Here is an 18,640-nt window from a genome sequence, read left to right as displayed (position 1 = left end):
AGCGAAAATCCGCTACCTGTTACACAAATTACCAATCTAAAGTTGTTTTCACAGAACACTGCTTTACAAAATCTCAGTCCATGTTAACTTTAAAGGCACTAAGTAAATCTAGTTATGCTCAGAAGTACAAATCACCTAACAATGTTCTAATATGGGGTTGAATAATAAAGAATTTACATCCCTTCCTAATACAGGAATACAAGTTTTTATATCAAATCTCAGTTCACTCTCAAGATTAGGACAGCAAAAGTCAAAAAGACTGCTTTTGAGTGTAACAGGAAAGAACACTACAGTTTACTATCAACTTCTTAGGTAAGTGTCCCTTCTAGTTGTACCATTCTGCAATATTATAATTCTACTTCCAGTTACAGAATCCCTCCGTCTGGCCTGCGTGAGCTCAGATAGAACACACTAGGGATCAGTAGAGAGCTCAATTCCAGCTCCACTGTATGAGTCAACACGGCCCAACCAGGACACGAACCACAGTTAAATAAACCATTTAATAAACTAAAATACCCCTGGGACGCACAGGGGCGCAATCGACTCATTCGCTCGTTACTCTAATAGTGAGTAGTTGATTAGTCTGCGCACTGGTGGCAGGGCTGGAGAGGTGTTTCACAGCCTCAGCGCGCATTTCTCTCCCCATGCAAAGAGGCAGTGCCCCTGTCCACCACTGCGGTGACTGTGAAGAAGAAAGCGGTCATCTTAAACAGGGGACAGAAGAAAGAGCATGATGACAGGCCTGGGTATACTGAGGGCGGCTGACACTGCTCCAGAAAGACACTGACCTTCACCGCACCTCTAAACTTTATAGCTCTCTATAAAAATATTGAGACACGTTCAGAATTTTTAAGTAAATTTCAAGATTAATTTTAATGTAGGAAAGTACTGTGACTGTATTGAATTTGCACATTTTTTTTTCAATACTTGAATCTTAGGCACAAAATGTCAGATGGTTTAAGTTGGATTTTATACAATGAGGAGCCTAAATGTAACCCCAAGTTTGGAAAACAAGAGAGAGAAATTCCTCACTTACTAGAAATCCTCTTTACAACAAACTCTGCGAGAATACCAGCGAAAGGGGCCTCATGCGTGACCATGTGTAGGTACTACCAAGCACTGCCCAGCCGGTGACGGTTCCACTAAACTCTAAGCTCTGAGGCAGGGGCCATGCTTCATGTCTCAGCCATTCTTGTGGCCCCACCGCTTCCACACTGGTAAAGATCTGCTGAAATGCTGAACTTACAAGGGATACGACTGGCCAACCGCCTCATCTTAGGGACGAGCAGTACAAACGACACAACACTAACCGGCAGATACTTGGGCACAATTTTAAAAGGAGCATTTTAAACTACAGTGTCTCACTTTAACATAGTATGTGAACACACTGTAAACTAGAGATCGCCAGTCTATACTACTGTAGGATTTATTACCAAAACAAACCATTACAGTTATCGAAAGAACAAGGACTCACGACGCCTTTTACACGATTCTGTTTACCAAAACTACACCCATCTTTTCATGATTATGTCTACTAAAGGGAAAGTATTCAAAAAGAATCAAACCTTAAAAATAACTATTGAGATACGGAAACACAACTGTGTCTGGAACTAAATATTCTAAGGCTCCAAGTAAGCAATCTCTTTCAAAACTACACACACATTTTTTTCTCAAATGAAAAATCATTTACTCTGAATGAAAACATAAAGGCAGAATTCTTGCCCTAAATCTGCTGACCTCCACCCCATCCCAGCAGCCCCCAACATGGCACCACAGGAGCCCAATATGCTGAAAACCCTAAGATTCCACTGCATCTATGAGATCTCACCCTTCCAACAGAAATTTCACTAAGTGCTTATTTCATAAACAACTCTCTCCCAATAATGAATCATTAAGACAGATGATCTTTCACTAATACCTTTTTCTACCTTTTTCTTTTTTGACTGTTCAACCTTAAAAAAAAAGTACCTACCAAAACCACCTTTCTGAAATAAAAATCAGCACAATCTTTGCTTCCTGATTACAGATACCAAATTGTGTGTGACATTTCCTAAACTAACCTCCAATCTCTTTATTCATGTTTAGACAGTTCTCAGTTACAAAAAAGGATGAATGAGCAGGACATCAATCACTCTGGAATATTAGCACCTTAAAGATGTCTTTAGCAGGTCAATAATCTTTTCACCTTAGAAGGACTTTATCAGATCTTGTCTAAAGCCTGGATAAAAGCTCTGCATTAAGTACTTCTAACAATTGACAGTGTATCTCCACCACACAAAGCTGTTTTCTTCCTTAGGGTGCAATCCTCAAGGTCACAATTCTGTGCAGCCTTCCAGAATGACAAAGGAGCATTAGCTCCGGCCAAACAAGCTGTCAACACAAACTTTGTCATAGCTCAGATAAAGAAACTGGCAGACAGTGATAATAAGGTCTAATTTCCCTCCCTCCCAGGGGAGGGAAATAGATTTCAAATCAGTCTAGAAACCGATGCCCAGGCAGCCATGTTATCTTCAGCTGTACAAAGGAGAAAGACTCACTGTGAATTCATCTAAAGGCTCATTGATCTCGATGTCGAGGACCTCGTCCGTGTACAGCTGCTCCTCCTCGGGCTCCTCTGCGTACGCAATGTGGTCTTCCGTGAGCTCAGCGTCATGGCCTTCATACTGCCCTTCTTCTGGGTACTCATGAGCATACAGCTCAGACCCATCCGACTTGTGATAGACGAGCTCGTCCTCTCCGTGCTCATACTCGGACTCCTGTTCTGCAGACTGGTCGTTAGTGTCAGACATCTCAAATGATGTGACCATGTCTGACGTGGCAGTCAGACTGATCGTGACATCCTGAGTACTACAGAGGACAAAAATACAAAGAAAGGCAGGCAACTGGAGTGGAGCTCAAAACTAAATCATCACGTAAGTTAACTGTTAGCAGAGACCAGTGAAAAGCTAATCCAGTGACTGATCAACGCACACAGACTACAAGAGTGACCACAAGTGAAACGCGTGTGCGACACACTCAGCCAGCACCAGACTCCTGCCACACTGAGCGTCCACTCCAGTGACCTGAGCAGGAGAGTCAGGCCAACCGCGAGAAACAAGTCTACCTGGCAAAAGCCCAGGGCTGAAAATAGACCACCTTTCATTCAGTCTTTCAGAATGAAAGGGTGGCATCCATTTTCTAAGACATCCAAGTAAAAACAGGAGTGCCACTCTACGAGCAGAGAATCACAGGCTGAGTTTTTCCACTGGAGGATAGCTGCTTTAGGTGCTGTGTTGGTCTCTGCCGCACAACACAAATCAGCCGTGAGGTCTGCATACGTCCTCCCCACGCCGACGGGGCTGCAAGAGCTTTCCCAAATCTGTGATGCACGCTATAAACTCATGTTTTAAAAAATCAAAACATTAAAAGTCAGCATGGAAATACATTTCAATGTTTAACTAAATCAAGTTTATACTAGCCTCAAATTTCTTAAAAAATAGCTAATTTCTGAGTGAAATGAACAAAGGCAATTTTAAAACTGAAAAGAAAATCGTATTCCACCTGTTAAATCACGACAGCCAAGTGTCGAACAATTAAGACGCACAATAACGACATGTAAAGGGCCGGGTTTTGGGGCTGAATCTGAGTTTGCGCCCATTAAGCATAGAGTCCTAACAAAAACTGAACACTCCACACACACGTGAAGATGCTACATGGCTAAAAACTCCTAGAGGATACTTCAAGGGCAACGTAACTCAAAAGATCAAACTCTAATAATGATATCAGAGAATGAAATAGGGAAACAAATAACTGGTAGAATAAATAATTTAAAACTTACTGTTACCCATAAAAATTACTTTATGTTAAAAAACATCTATTACACGTCTACAGCTCAATAATAAATAGCATGTATTTGTTAATTACATTTATACATGAGAAGTGTCTTTATTTTCACAATAAATGTTTCCTCATAAAATTGAAAAAAATTATTTCACTTAACAAGAGTATAGTAAATACCTCTTCCTCTTTTTATAACAGAGCTTACTATTATAAGCTCTTAGTCAAGAGAAAGATATTCTCTACTGCCATGCACTGAACATTTGTATCCCCCGCAAAATTCATGTGTTGAGTCCTAACACCCAGTCTGATGGTGTCTGGAGGTGCAGCCGTTGGGAGATGCCGAGTCCACAAGGGTGGAAGCTCATGAATGGGATCAGTGCCCTATAAAAGGGACCCCAGAGGGCTCCCGCACACCCACCAGCCACGTGAGCACACAGTGAGATGGTCAGGGGCCTCACTGGCACCCAACCAGGCCAGCACCTTGACCCTGGGCTTCCCAGCCCTCAGAATTGTGAGAAATAAGTATCTGCTGCTCACACGCCACCAGTTTATGACATTGTGTTATGGCAGCCCAAACTGACTACATCAATTATATTCAGATGAGTCAACTACAGTCTAAAGTACAGTCCAAAGGAGTTTCCAAAATGACAATTCAGCTAATTGATATGCACAAGTAAAAAATGTCTAAAATGAAAACAAAAGCAGCAACATCAAACTGCAACCAACAGTACTGAGTCAGAGGCCACTGCCCTATCCAAATAAAGGAATTCTCCAACAGAGCAGTACGAACCTATCTGGAACTTATATAACCTGCACTCAACAGAGTTCACAGGTTATTAAATGCAGGACCAGCAATGATTTTAAACAGTTGATCGATTTGTAGTAAAACACATACAGCTTCCACATCAGTTATATTAATATACAGTAATATAGTTTATTAATATAATTATATTAGAATATAATCATATGGTAAAGATACAATACATTATCATTTATATCCCACTATAATTATAAATCAGTTACTAGAAATTTAAACAACAAACATTTTTAATGAGATAATATTCAGTACCAGAAATTTTCTTCGTCTTCATTATCACTCTGTAGGAGATCATCATTTAGCTCTTCATCTGACAAATCCGATTGATTCTAATTAAAGCAAGAAATCTAATTAATGCATGTCACTTCCATAAGAAAACTTGTTACAAAAGTGCAAAATTACATTGACTGGATTATTTCTAACCTTGTTATTAAAACATTTGCCATTCACAAAGTTTTTTCAGTTTGATATAACCAGTGACAATCAAGGTTCTATATATGGCATACTAGCTAACTACCCCAGACTAATTTTCAGATGCTCAGTCAAGTAAATATAGAAGGAGCAAGCATAAGGATCATATTATAACTCTAACAAAGAAGAAAAAAAAGGACAAGTCCTTTGGTAGTAGGATATAAACAATTTTTTTTTATCATACTAAAAAAATGGTATCCTTAAGGTTTGATTAAATTTAACATAAAGAAAAAATGGTGGAATTTTAGGAAAAAGCAGATTTCAGATAACTAGACTGCCCAACTGAAATGGTAAAGAGACTGAAATAAAACTCCGGTTTGTCCAGTAGACAGATACGTGAAAATAAGTACAGCTTCGATTCTCTCTCCTGTTCCTGACAAGTTTGTCTACTCATATTATGAGTAAGCAGAAGCAGTCTACAGCGTGTGCCAACTGGTCAAATTTCTAAAGTTACAGGTTTTGTTAAGCTAAATACATACCAGAACCTTAGATTTAAGATGGGGAACTTCACACTTTCCTACCTTATTAAAATTATTTCTATGGTATATATAAATTACTACTCCTCCACAACATGCACGCAAGAGGGGAAAAAAAGACTTGATTTTCTACCTAAGGATGAAAGAAAGAAACCAGCAATCTTTTCCTGCCATTTTATAGATTATAAACCTAGGCTTCTCAAACGTCTATTTACTCTTCATTAAGGTAGTTTTGATATAAGCCAAAAAATATCCATCTTATTTGTAGTTTCTATTAGTTGCCCACAGAACCTGTCATCAATTAACAGGGATGAGCCAGGCCTGCTATGCAGGTGTGTGTGCTAAGTCGCTTCAGTTGTGTCCAGCTCTCTGCAGCCCCACAGACTGTAGCCTGTCAGGCTCCTCTGTCCATGGGATTCTCCAGGCAAGAATACTGGAGTGGGGTGCCCATGCCCTCCTCCAGGGGATCTTCCCAACCCAAGAATCGAACTCAAGTCTCTTACGTCTCCTGTATTAGCAGGTGGGTTCTTTACCACTAGCACCACCGGGGAAGCCGGGGCCTGTTATGGGAAAACTCAAATTTAGCTGCCCAGGATCACTAAATAAAAGCACAAGAAACCTTTAAAAAATAACAATTCAATAAAGCCAAATTTCATTCAATAACAGGCTGTTCCCTTCAGGTTTTTAGTTAAACTTCCAAATATTGGTCGAAAATCAATTAAATCACACACCAAACAAAAAAGAGTGTATGTTGCAGTAGGCCCTGATGGTAATCAAATCTCACTCTTTTGAGTTCTGAGGATTCACCTTTTTATGTCGGTTCTGAACTTGATGAGTAATGGACACAGAAGGCACAAAATAATGATCAAAATGACCAAAACACCAATGTTACTCGAAAAGCTGGAATGGAGGGCCACACTAAGCCCTGAGGCCACAACTGATTTCTAACTACTCTGTCCCAATGACCTGGAGTGACGTCTCCTCAGGCAAGAGGGGAACAGCTAGGGTGGACTCTGCTCAGGGTGGTCTACAGGAAAGCAGGGCAAGAAGAGTGAGAAAACGGCAGTGAAGGCCTGTGAAATCATTAGGGCCAGGTGGGCTCCCTGACAGAAACACAGGGCAAATTACATCAGGCTTGCCCAAGAGTAGAAATCCAACCGTATGTAAAATTATTTTACTACATTTAAACATTTTAGCATCTAACTGGTATCCCTCACGAAAGCATTTTAAATACTTACAAAGGAAAACATGTGTTTACCTTAGCGAAGTGAACTCCCAAATACAGGGAGTGCACGTCAAGGCGGTGCAAACTAAGCCAGAGGCAGACAACAGTCCCCTCTCCCTCTGCGATCACCCCATGGGAGGACTGGCCCCAGGGCTGCCCCCGCCCCAATCACACCACGCAGTGGGCAGCCCGAGGCCAGCCCAAGCTCACAAACAGGCAGGCTGAGGGGCACGCTCACAGGTTCTTCCCTTGCAGTCATTCTGACCACGCAGGTTTACAGGTAACAGAACGAATTCTTCCTTAGAGTTACAGGGGATGACACAGGAAAGGCTGGGGGAAGCCAAAGCCAGGACACGTGCAGGCCCCGGGGGCAGGACAGGAAAGGAGAGCAGCTACAGCAACTCCTACGTCAGAGAAGATGCTGCGCGGGCGGCGTGAGAGACAGGAAAGGGGCGGGGCTGGCACTCCTGGCAGGACTGGACCTTCATCAACCGAATTATAAATGAGATGAAAAGGAAAACCTCATCACATCTGACAATGAGACAACTGATCTGACCCAATCACCTAAGAAAACAATGAGCTTGAGGGTAACTGCTGACAGTAAGGAGCCATCACAGTCTGAAGACTTTAAAAAAACTAAGCATACAAGGCTAGCTTGATATTTAGTGAGAATAACAAGTGTCTTTAAATTGTTAATAAGTTAAAAAAAATTAGTATTTCACTTTAATATTTGGCCTTTTATTTCTATTTTTAATGTATGTTTCATAATGTTCAAAATATACTGGTAGAGTTACATTATACATATAAACACATGATACATAACTATACACATTGGAGATAACAGCTCCCAAGTTTTTACTTGATCAAAGAAGTTCATATCTGAGGATAATTTTATCCTTATCTCTGAATCCCAAAAAGTAAATTTCAGATTCAGCATTCAAAATATTAACCACCAAATGTTAAGTTCCTTCAAAGCAAGTGGTAGTTTTGTTACAACTTTCATACACTCAATACCTGCTAAAATGCCTTGACATGCAGAAACTAAAACATCTGCTTCAAAGGATTTACTGCCTGAATTACAAGTTATCAGAGAATTTACGGATATACAGTCAACTCTTTGTGCATATAAAAAGCAATCAACTCACAAAATTTTAATCTATACCCAGCCTTCCAGTAACACATCCCATGCATAAGACGTATTCCTTATTTTAAATGCAATTAAATGTCACTTAATTTCAGGAAGACCTGTATTGTTACCTTTTTGCCAGATAGCAAATCTTCTCCAAGTAAGTCATCATCAAGTTCACTGTGGGGAAAAAAAAAGACATGACAATGTTTTATTCCTACTAAACACTGGAAAGTTTGCAGGCCACTGGGGAAATTTACCCAGGACTTTAGGGTTTGGGTACTTGCACATTAAGTTTGCTATCTTCTCCTTTATCTTTATTAATAATGAAAACACATTTTCAAGTACACACGGAACATCTGATCCTTTAAGTATGGGAGTCTTTGCTATAACTAGGGGCTCTCACTAGACTTTTAATCTTAGTTTTTCACCTCAATACGAGATCTTCATTTCTTTGGACTTGTTCATTAATGAGCAAAAGAGGAAACCATACGTAATATCTATGCTTTCTCTTACCTTTCAAAACCTATGATGAAACAGGAAAAGACAGATGCCCAAATATCATTAACTAAGAAAATTAAAACCAAAACCACTGGGAGACCATTTAATACTCATCAATTGTAAAAACTTAAAAAATGAAACATCAATGCTTATGAGAACATTCAAGTATATCATAATAACTAAAGGAATTATTTTTGTATAACAACGAAGTCATGTCAGCTGTCTGCAATTTCTGGTCAGCATGCTTATGTTTTGAAGTGACCAAAAGCAGGTTTTCTCATAATTAAAATAGAAACCCTTAGCAGATGAGAAACCTGGAGACATTTCCCATTGCTTCCTTTTTATTTTTAAACTGATGGACGATAGCTACCACTAAATCATGTCCTTTTTCTCTTAGTTTTGTATTTATTCTTATTAAGTTATGTCTTTTTAAAGTAAATGTCTAAGGACTAACATCTAGAAGGAGAAAACACAATTAGATTACGATTCCAGGTACAAATGCCAATGGAGACTCAACTGCACCCATGCTGTTACAATTGTTACTCTCTTCATAAGGGCTCTGGTTACGGATTTCTAGGGTTCCATAGGCTGTGAGCACGAGTTTACCCAAACCCACGGTTACTTTCAGTGTGCTACTCTGCAGAATGACAGAACGTCCTGGAACGCACAGATGAAGTGACAACAGAAAGTCAATGTACTATCTTCTAGAACTAGAAACAACAAATTATTTCATTCATGCACTGAGCACCTCTTTTATTGTTACCCTACATAAATCCTATACCATCAATTTATAGATAAAGAAAACAGGGACAACAGCTTAAATGATCTGCCCGAGGTCACACAGCAGAGACAAACCCAGGACAAGAACTCAGCTCTTGGAGAAAGTCTTTCACGGACCCGCACAAGGACAACCGTTATCAGAGAACAATGTATAACCTCTTTCGACGTTTTCAGCTCTCCAATCGTCTGATCATCTTTCAGACACAGTTTCTGTACGTTCATTGCTTCATTCTCCAATGGTGAGGGAAAAAACGCCTGCTTAGTCACAGTATTTACAACAACTGCTTTTGAGAATTTGACTCTAGATGACCCAAAAAATAAAAGCACCTCTTTGAGGACAAACACCCCTCTGGAGCATCACTCTAAGTAACTATAAATGGAAGGTAATATCATTTGCCCAGGGGATGCTAACTGGGAAGAACTCTTAAAAACCACAGTATGAACAGGTGCTGGTAATCACATAAACAAAAATCTAGAAAGTGTTGGTGCCTTTTGCTGACAAATAGACGGAAGCAAGCAATCAGTGACTTTGATGACTATTTTTCCTAAACAGAGCATTTTTTAAAAGGTAACTGAACATGTTATCAGCTATAAATGAACAGAGCGTACAGAGATGAACAGCTGTTTCCGTGACTAACAAAGGTGGTAAGAAGAGCGTTACATGAGAAAGCCAGAGAAGACGAAGCGCACACACACCATGCACTGGCGGCAGTGCCAGCAGCCGCTAACGCCCGCCCACACACCGCGCGGGACTCACTCCAGGCGCTGGACACACGCACTCTTCTGCTGACACACTGAACGGAGCAGGACCGCACGGCCTGTGCCCCCACCATGTCCTCTGCCCACCTCCTGCCTGTGGAAAACGTCAGTCAAAGAGTAAGTCGAATCAGAGAAGTGAGAAATGCTGAAACAAAGGAAAACAGTCAAAGGAGACTAATAACAATGTAGCCACTAAGCATGGTCAAGGTCCTTTAGTTCTTTCTCAAGTGAACTGAAATCACTGAGTCATGTCTCTGCGACCGCATGGACTGGAGCCTGCCAGGTTCCTCCATCCGTGGGATTTTCCAGGCAAGAATACTGGCGTGGGTTGCCAATTCCTCTTCCAGGGGAGTCTTCCCAACCCAGGGATTAAACCCAGGTCTCCTGCATTGCAGGAATACTCTTTATAGCCTGAGCCACTGGGGAAGCTTTCTCAAGGGTTATAGATAATATTCTAAGCCATATCTTGTAAGCTGTCTTATAGATATTGAAAGCCAAGGTCTATTAACTACACGATGACCAGACTGTACCCAGGACTTGAGCTGCCGTAATTCTGAGAACTGATTGCAAAGAAATGGGAACGAAAGATTCAGGGCAGGAGGAGAAGGGGAAGACAGAAGATAAGATGGCTGGATGGCATCACTGACTCAATGGACATGGGTTTGAGTGGACTCTGGGACTTGGTGATGGACAGAGTGGCCTGGCGTGCTGCGGTTCATGGGGTTGCAAAGAGTCGGACATGACTGAGCAACTGAACTGAACTGACTCCCCAGTAGTGAAGATTAAGTGAACCTAAAACAACCAAAATGCTGCTGCTCAGACCACTGATGGCCAACTGAAGATGACTGTTAAGAGATGACTGCTGCTTCTGCATGGAGCCCCTCACCACCACTCTGTCTATAAATGCTTTTTTTCGCTGCTTCTTGGGCAGGGGGAGGACTCGGCCTTTGGACAGATGTCTGCCACCCTCCAAACTCCAGCTGCCAGCACCTGAAATAAAGCAAACTTGCCTTTCCACCAGCCTGGCTTCTTTACTGACTTCTGAGCGGCAAGCAGCCCGACCCCCAACACATACATCTCCGTAACCAGACCACAACCCCATCAAGCAGACACATCATTCGCTTTTTACACATGAAAACAAGGATTCAAGATGTTACATAACTGGCCCAAGATCACGCTGCTACCAAGTCAGAAACCAGATGAGTTGAGACAGTCTAGTGCCAGAGTCCAAATCCTACTTACTGTGCACATACCACACAAAAATTACATGTACTTCTCCACTGTTATCATAAAGCAGGACCCTTGAAAAGAGGTACACAAAAGGGAAGAAATCTGCAAAATATGAAACACTACCAAACGACACCAATGGTCACCAAAAACAACGCATGAATGGGAGTGAGTGGCCCAAATCGCCTGTCTCCAGAGGGGTGAGCAGTGATGCTCGCAGACAACAGAGGCACTTAGAAAGAGACAGGGGAGCCGAAAGGGGAAGGCAGCTTTCTCGGCCCGCTGCACGGCACCTGAGCCTTCACCAGCGACCACTGTCGAGGAAGGCAGTCAGGTCTTCGGGAGCAGGTACACGTTTTCCTAACTGAAAGAATTACACGGGAAACTTTTCAGGAAACAGATATTTTGCAGGCAATCATGGCTGAGATGGTAAAAATCTGCCTGCAGTGCAGGAGACCAGGGCTTGATCCCTGGGTCGGTACTCTTGCCTGGAGAACCCCATGGACAGAGAAGCCTGGTGGCTACAGTCCATAGGGTGGCAAAAAGTCAGGCGTGACTGAGTGACTAACACTTTCACTTTTTATCTCCTGGCTGCAGCCTTTCAAAATCAGAAATGGAAGTGACAGCAAACACTGCACCTGAGCAGTCTCCACGTGCCTCCCCACTCCAGGCCACCGTCAGCTGCTCCCTCCCCACCAGCTCCAGGCCCTAGAAGGGCTCCCAGCACTGGCCCTTCTTCAGATAAGCCTGGCCCATGGAGGTCTCCAGATAAGCCTGGCCCACGGAGGTCTCGAAAGAATGTCACAAGGAGGAGCCGGCCGCACCCTCCCAGCTGCACTGCTCCAGCACCACCCACTCTCACCACAGCGGCCCCGGCTGGGTCCTGGGACATCGATTCTCCCCTGTGAGACCAGCTGCTTCACTCTGGACACCTCATCGCCTCTCCCTGCTTATCTAACACTGCCCCGTTTAAAAATCCCCTCATTAAACGCCCTGCAGTTAAAGCCTTCTGAACGTGCCCTCTCCTGTGTGAATACACAGCCTGTTGTATCTCCTGGCTCCTCCTTCTCCCCAGCTTTGAAAACTCGCCCTCTGTAACACAGTCCGCGGGAGCGGTTACGGTACGCCTCAGCAACATCGATGAAGAGACGCGTGACGCGGGGCCTCTGCGCGCACAGGCACTGAGGGCCAGCGCAGGGCGGCCGAGGCTGCTCAGGGGCGGCACAGGGGCAGGGGCCGCCCAGGCCGCAGCGGGCGGGGACCACGGGAGCCGGCCCCAGCGCAGCAGAGCCACAGAAACTCCCACAGAGCAAATATGGGCGCGATGCAAGCACTGACAAGATAACAACCAGTGGGCTATGAAAACACACGTGCAGCACTCCAATCGATGAATTCAAAACGGTCCAAAACACCACCTCTGGAAGATGCTAAAGAACGGACCCATTATTCTGAAAACTGGGAAAGAAAAGTAAAGAATCAAGCACTTACTCATACCTCAAAAGAACCAAGTATCATTACAAAATTATCACAACTAACAGAAACAAGAAGGCGTGACAGAATGAGAACATCACCACTTGGACCATCTCACGGCTGATAACATGGCAAACAGATGTTAATAAGACTCTGTGACGCTCCCGCTGGAGGAACAAGCAGCCAGTGACAACACTGCAGAGCCCCCAACTTACGGGACATGGATCTCTTCCCTCCAAATCAAACTATAAGAGAGAACACAAACAGATCCACACTACACATGTGTATGTATCTGCAATATATATGAAAGTGTAAAAGTGTTCATCACTCAGTCATGTCCAACTCTTTGCGACCTTATAGGCCTATAGCCCACCAGGCTCCTCTGTCCATGGGATTCTCCAGGCAAGAATACTGAAGTATGGTCATTCCCTTCTCCAGGGGAATCTTCCTGACCCAGGGATCGAACCCGGGTCTCCTCCATTGCAGGCAGATTCTTTACCATTTGAGCCACCAGGAAACTATATATACGTGAGACAGTCAGGGAAGTGTGAACATTAATAAGACACTCATATTAAGCGATTTAATCAGATATAACTCTATTACGGCTATATTTGTAAATCGTTTATTTTTTAGAGAGATACAATCTGGTATGTTTTCAGATGAAATTACATCTGTGATTTGAGAAGGATTACAGAGATCAGAGATAAGACAACCGTGCTACATACTGACACTGCTAAAACCTGGGGAACACCTGAAAACTAGTGAAAACAGTGTGCGTGTGTGTGTGTGTGTGAGTGTGTGTGTCTGTGTGTGTCTGTGTGTCTATGTGTGTGTGTCTGTGTCTGTGTGTGTACATGCACAATGAGCAAGAGGAAGACAGCACGAACATGACACAAAGCAACTGTAAGTCTGATCAAGGAGGCCCTGTAAGAATTTCTGTGTTACTCTTACATCCTCCTGTTTTCCATCTTTACTAGTCATCAGAAATATATAAAACTAAATCACAAGATACCTGGCTTCCTTGGTGGCTCAGTGGTAAAGAATCCACCTAACCCAGGGGAACAGGTTCAATCCCCGGTCCAGAAGGCCCCACACACTGCAGAGCAGCCAAGCCCAAGCACTACAACCACTGAGCCTGTGCCCTGGGGCCCAGGAGCAGCAACCACGAGCCCAGGTGTCAGTTACTGAGGTCCACACACCGAGCCCGTGCTCGGCAACAAGAGCAGCCACCGCAAGGAGAAGCCACACGCCGCCCCTGGAGAGCAGTCCTCGCAGCAGTGCAGCGCGTGGAGGGACTCTGCTATGACCATTGTCGCGGGCAGTTACTCCAAGTAGCCCCGAGTGCCCACCGACTCAACACCGCACGTACAGAAACACGGACAGCGCCACTGGCAGCCGGAGGCAGCACAAGCCAAGGGAGGAGCTGCGCACAAAGCCTTGCGCGTGGAACGCCCACCCCTGCCTTTCTCTCGCCCAGTCAGGACAGACCTACTCGGGAAAGCGCGTCAGCGGCTAACACAGTGTTCTCAGGAGAGAGCTCTGCCCGGCCTAGCGGCAGAAGCAGATGAGTCCGCATGGGCCCGGCCGTAACCAGGGGAGTCCGCACCTGTCCCAGTCCTCGTCCGCAGTTCTTCTCCTCCAGGAGCGCTCCGCACCAGGCTTATCAAACTGGTCAAAGTCATCATCTGTGAGGAAGAGGCCATGAGTCAGTCTTGTACTCAATTTAAACAGACACTTTCAAACACTGAAACACTCTCTTTTAAGGATTCCCAATAGGACATTTTAAAATACTCAACTTTCATATATATAACAATTACAAATGTTTTTTGTTTGTTGTTTAGTCACTAAGCCAGGTTCATGGACTATAGCCACCAGGCTCCCCTGTCCATGTGATTTCTCAGGCAATAATATTGGAGTGAGTTGCCATTTCCTTCTCCAAGGGATCTTCCCAACCCAGAAATCAAACCCACGTCTCCTGCACTGGCAGGCAGATATCTTTACCACTGAACCAACAGGGAAGCCCATAAATGCTTTAACCATTTTTAATAATTAAAATATTTTAAACTACACATCTACCTAAAGAAAATCAATTTATTGAACATTCTTAGGCATGAAAGCTCACTGATAGAACAGTTAAAGGGGTGTGATTGACCTCTGCATTGCTCAAGGGTCAACTGTAATAATAAAGCTAAAAATCAATCCTAGAAAGGAAACTGAAAATTCACAAGTACGTGGAAATTAAACAACACACTTCACCAACCAATAGATCAAAGAAGAAATAAGAACCAGGAAAACAAGAATATACTTTGAGGGAAGTGAACACAAAAATACAACATACTGAAGTTTACGGGATGCAGCAAAAGCAGAACATGGAAGGAACTTTATTGCCTATGCCAACAAAGAAGAAAGATCTCAAATCAACAGCCTTACTTTAAATCCTGAGGAACTAGACAAATAAGAGGAAATTAAACCAAAAGATTGCAAAAGAACATAAAGATTAGAGCAGAGGCACATGAAACAGATTAGAAAAACAAAACATATATGTAAAATTTATTTTTAAAAAATTAGCATATAGAACCCACTCCAGTGTTCTTGCCTGGAGAATCCCAGGGATGGGGGAGCCTGGTGGGCTGCCATCTATGGGGTCGCACAGAGTCGGACACGACTGAAGCGACTTAGCAGCAGCAGCAGCATATAGAACTCAACAGTATATTAAAAGGATACCCTACATCACAACCATGTGGACCCCAGGAATGAAAGGTTCATTAACATTCAAAAATCAGTACTTTTTAAAAATCAATGTAACAGATCATATTACAAAGTAGAAAATTACATTATCATCTCAACAGAAGGAGGAAAGTCAATTTAAAAATTAATCAAAACCGAATATCCACATTCCTGAAAACTCTAAACAAATTAAGTAAAGGGACATTCCCCAACCTGATCAAAGGGCATCTGTATGGAAAAACTACAGCAACCACCAAAAGTAGAGTCAATGCTTTCCTCTAGAATTAGGAACAAGATTGGGGCTGTGATTCCTAACACTGCAATTCAGCACCGTAATGCAAGTTCTACCTAGTGCAACCAGACAAGGAAAAACAAAAGGAAATCAGATTGAAAAGGAAGAAGTGAAAAACCACCATTCTTCACAGCAAACATCATCAGCTATGTAGAAAGTCACATGGGATCTATGGGGAAAAAGTACGAAAACTAATAAGTGAACTGAATTAGCTTGTAAAATGAGATCATTTTTTAAAAGTCAACAATTTTTTTTACATACAAGGAATGAGCAACTGGAAATTAAAAAACAAATCCTTGCAAAAACATAAAAATATGAAATACATACTAGGGATAACCATAATAAAAAAATGAGAAAGACCAGTAAATTAAAGACTATGAAACCTGCTGAGAGAAACTACATACCCAGAGTGCAAAACCGCCATGATTCCCCAAAGGAGACAAGAACGATTGCAAATGTGAGCAACCTTGTGCTTGGACAAAAGTACAATAAGCAAAGAAAAAAAAACACCTGATAAAGCAGAAAACAAAAACATACTTTCTTTCCATTTGGATTACGGAATACAAAAACAGATAAAAAAGAAACCTAACTCAAAATCCTGAGAAACAAACTAAGACCTTGAACTTTTGGCACCTGTTTTTATTCTTCTTACATTTTCTGCATCATTTTCCTTCTGTTCTCATTTAGAAAACAGACAAGTCCTCTTAAGTTTCTGTTTGTCATACTGAGTAGAACCAAGAAAACAAAACGTGTCCACACTAGTCCAAAGTTTTAGAGGAAGAAAGCACAACCCTGGATTCCAACGGGAAGAGTGATCCATATCCAGAAATCTAGAAACCCCAAGGCCAAATATTACACTAGACATACATGTTACTAAGGGAATCAGTGTTCCCTACCAGCCAGACTAAAGACAGTTACTGGAATTTCTACAATTTTCAGTTACACAGCAATTAGGTCTCTACAATGAACACAAGTCTTCTACTTAGCATTCTTATTCCTTCCTCATCTTTTCCAGGAACCTGGAACTTAGAAACTTTATACAATACTCGTCTGGAACAGGAGTCTGCCAACTGTCTAATGCAAGAATCAGCAAACTGCAGCCCCCGATACGCAGGTTCTGCCACCTGTTTTAGTCCACATTCAGCTACTGCCTAATTTACGGAAATAAGCTATTACTGGAACACTATATGCTAATCCAATTACACACTGGCTACAGCTCTCAAGCTACAAGCCCAGAGCAGAGAATTGCAACAGAAGCCCTGTGACCTGCGAAATCTAAACTATTCACCGTTTGGCCCTTCACAAAGTCTGCCTATCTCTGCTCAAGTCCAAAGGCTCTCAGCCTTTTTTCTGTTGCCTCCACACCATCCTCATTCATACGTCTCATATTCTGAATCACTGGCTCAAAATTCCGTATTTTACAGGTGAGGAAATCCAGACCCTTTATTTAAACAGTATTTATTTAAACTTTATAGTAACGAGAAAAAAGAATCAAACTAACATTCAAGAACTTTCAAAGTAAGTATATTTGTCCTACAAAATAACTCAAATTCTGAGTAACCACCAGGCAAATTTTCAGAAAGAGCCCATACATCATGTTGGTTGAAAAATAATTTGTAGTTTTGTTTTAAAACTCTCTTATTTGCATGGGACCCTGGACAGGTTTCCCTAAAACGAACTCTGTACTTTGCTTCCGAAGTGCGGTACACACTGACCATTTGTCTGCCTGCCTTACAACTGAATCTTCTCTTCCTGTGTTTGTGACTCAATCAGATTGAGTCCCGAAAGAAGACAGGGCTCTGCCTCCCAATACGCAAGCCATAAAAGCTAGATCCCTGGGTCCCCTGTTAGCCTGAGGACCTGGGAAAGGAAAATGGTCTGAGCTCAGCCAACTGAACGCTCCCATCGTGACTTAGAATCTAGAGGAAACAACGCCCCATTTCTTTTCCCAAGAATCTAGACCCTCTTTCTGAAAGTGAAACCTTCTAAAGTGCTGATGGTTAGTTGCTAACTTCACGACGTGTAAGGAAATGTCACGGAAAGGGAGAAAGTCCCTCCAGCAGCCACTGCTCTTCCTTCCACAGAGAGAAGCCACAGGTGTGCTGAGATTGTGGTCCCCACCACTCTGCACGACAGGGCAGACAGTGCAAGAAACACACTTCCCAGAGCCCCCTTCCCTGTGCACTTCTGAGTTAGAGAACGCAAGGCAAGGCAGTCACAGGAAGTCTGAGTCACGATTATCTCAGTTCCCCTCATGAGACAGGCGCAGGACGGACAGACAGACAGACACAAACACCCCCTCACAGATAGGAGGTTCGCAGAGGTCAGCATGGGCTCCTGAAAACCACGCGTGGCTCTGGGCTGGCAGGGGCTGCGACCGTCAGAGGGGCCTCTTGAGACTCAACACCATCAGAAGTCAGCACCCAGTGCTGCAGAGTGAGACTGACCACTGGTGCTTCCACACGTCTTCAGCTCCAACAGGTTCCAGGTGAACTCTTAACCATCAGGCTCTGGTCCTGGGACTAAGTGTTCCTGACCAACACACCCCCAGCCTTTCCAAGGGTGGGTGATGTCCCCCAGCCTTTCCAAGGGTGGGTGATGTTGTTCAGTCCCTCAGTCATGTCAGACTCTTTGCGACCCCACGGACTCCCCTGCCAGGAGTCCATGAGCACACCAGGCTCCCCTGTCCTTCACTACCTCCAAGAGTTTGCTCTAACTCATGTCCAGTGAATCGATGATGCTATCCAAGGGTTGTAGAAGCCTCTAATTCCTGTATTAAAACCCTTCATATGTGGAGTGCAAAGCATGGCTTCTTTCCTAACTGAAATAAGACGAATAATAAAACTTCAAATAAGTCTAGCACTACGAAGCACTGAAGAGAGGCCTCATTGGACTTCAACAAGCTAGCTATTTCATGGCCTCGTTTGATCCATCTCCATATTCTCCTTTT

General features: G+C 43.1%; 1 protein-coding gene across 7 annotated transcripts in view; it reads right to left on the bottom strand.

Annotated features, from left to right (window-relative positions):
* RBM33 (RNA binding motif protein 33) overlaps positions 1-18,640 on the bottom strand; it is a 109,818-nt gene that overhangs the window by 83,191 nt on the left and 7,987 nt on the right. For all 7 annotated transcript variants that reach the window (XM_055421633.2, XM_055421634.2, XM_055421638.2 and 4 more), the window contains exons 2-5: positions 14,278-14,356; positions 8,066-8,114; positions 4,889-4,965; positions 2,538-2,847 (exon numbers count right to left, since the gene is read on the bottom strand). In XM_055421633.2, the coding sequence (XP_055277608.1) occupies positions 2,538-2,847; positions 4,889-4,965; positions 8,066-8,114; positions 14,278-14,356 (515 nt within the window). The remainder of the gene's footprint in view (positions 1-2,537; positions 2,848-4,888; positions 4,966-8,065; positions 8,115-14,277; positions 14,357-18,640) is intronic.

Source organism: Moschus berezovskii, chromosome 3, assembly GCF_049115385.1.
Source record: "Moschus berezovskii isolate FMDL1 chromosome 3, NW_MosBer_1.0, whole genome shotgun sequence".
NCBI lineage: Eukaryota > Metazoa > Chordata > Mammalia > Artiodactyla > Moschidae > Moschus > Moschus berezovskii.
The sequence above is the reverse complement of the archived record's forward strand: the minus strand, read 5'-3'. Positions and strand labels throughout refer to the sequence as shown.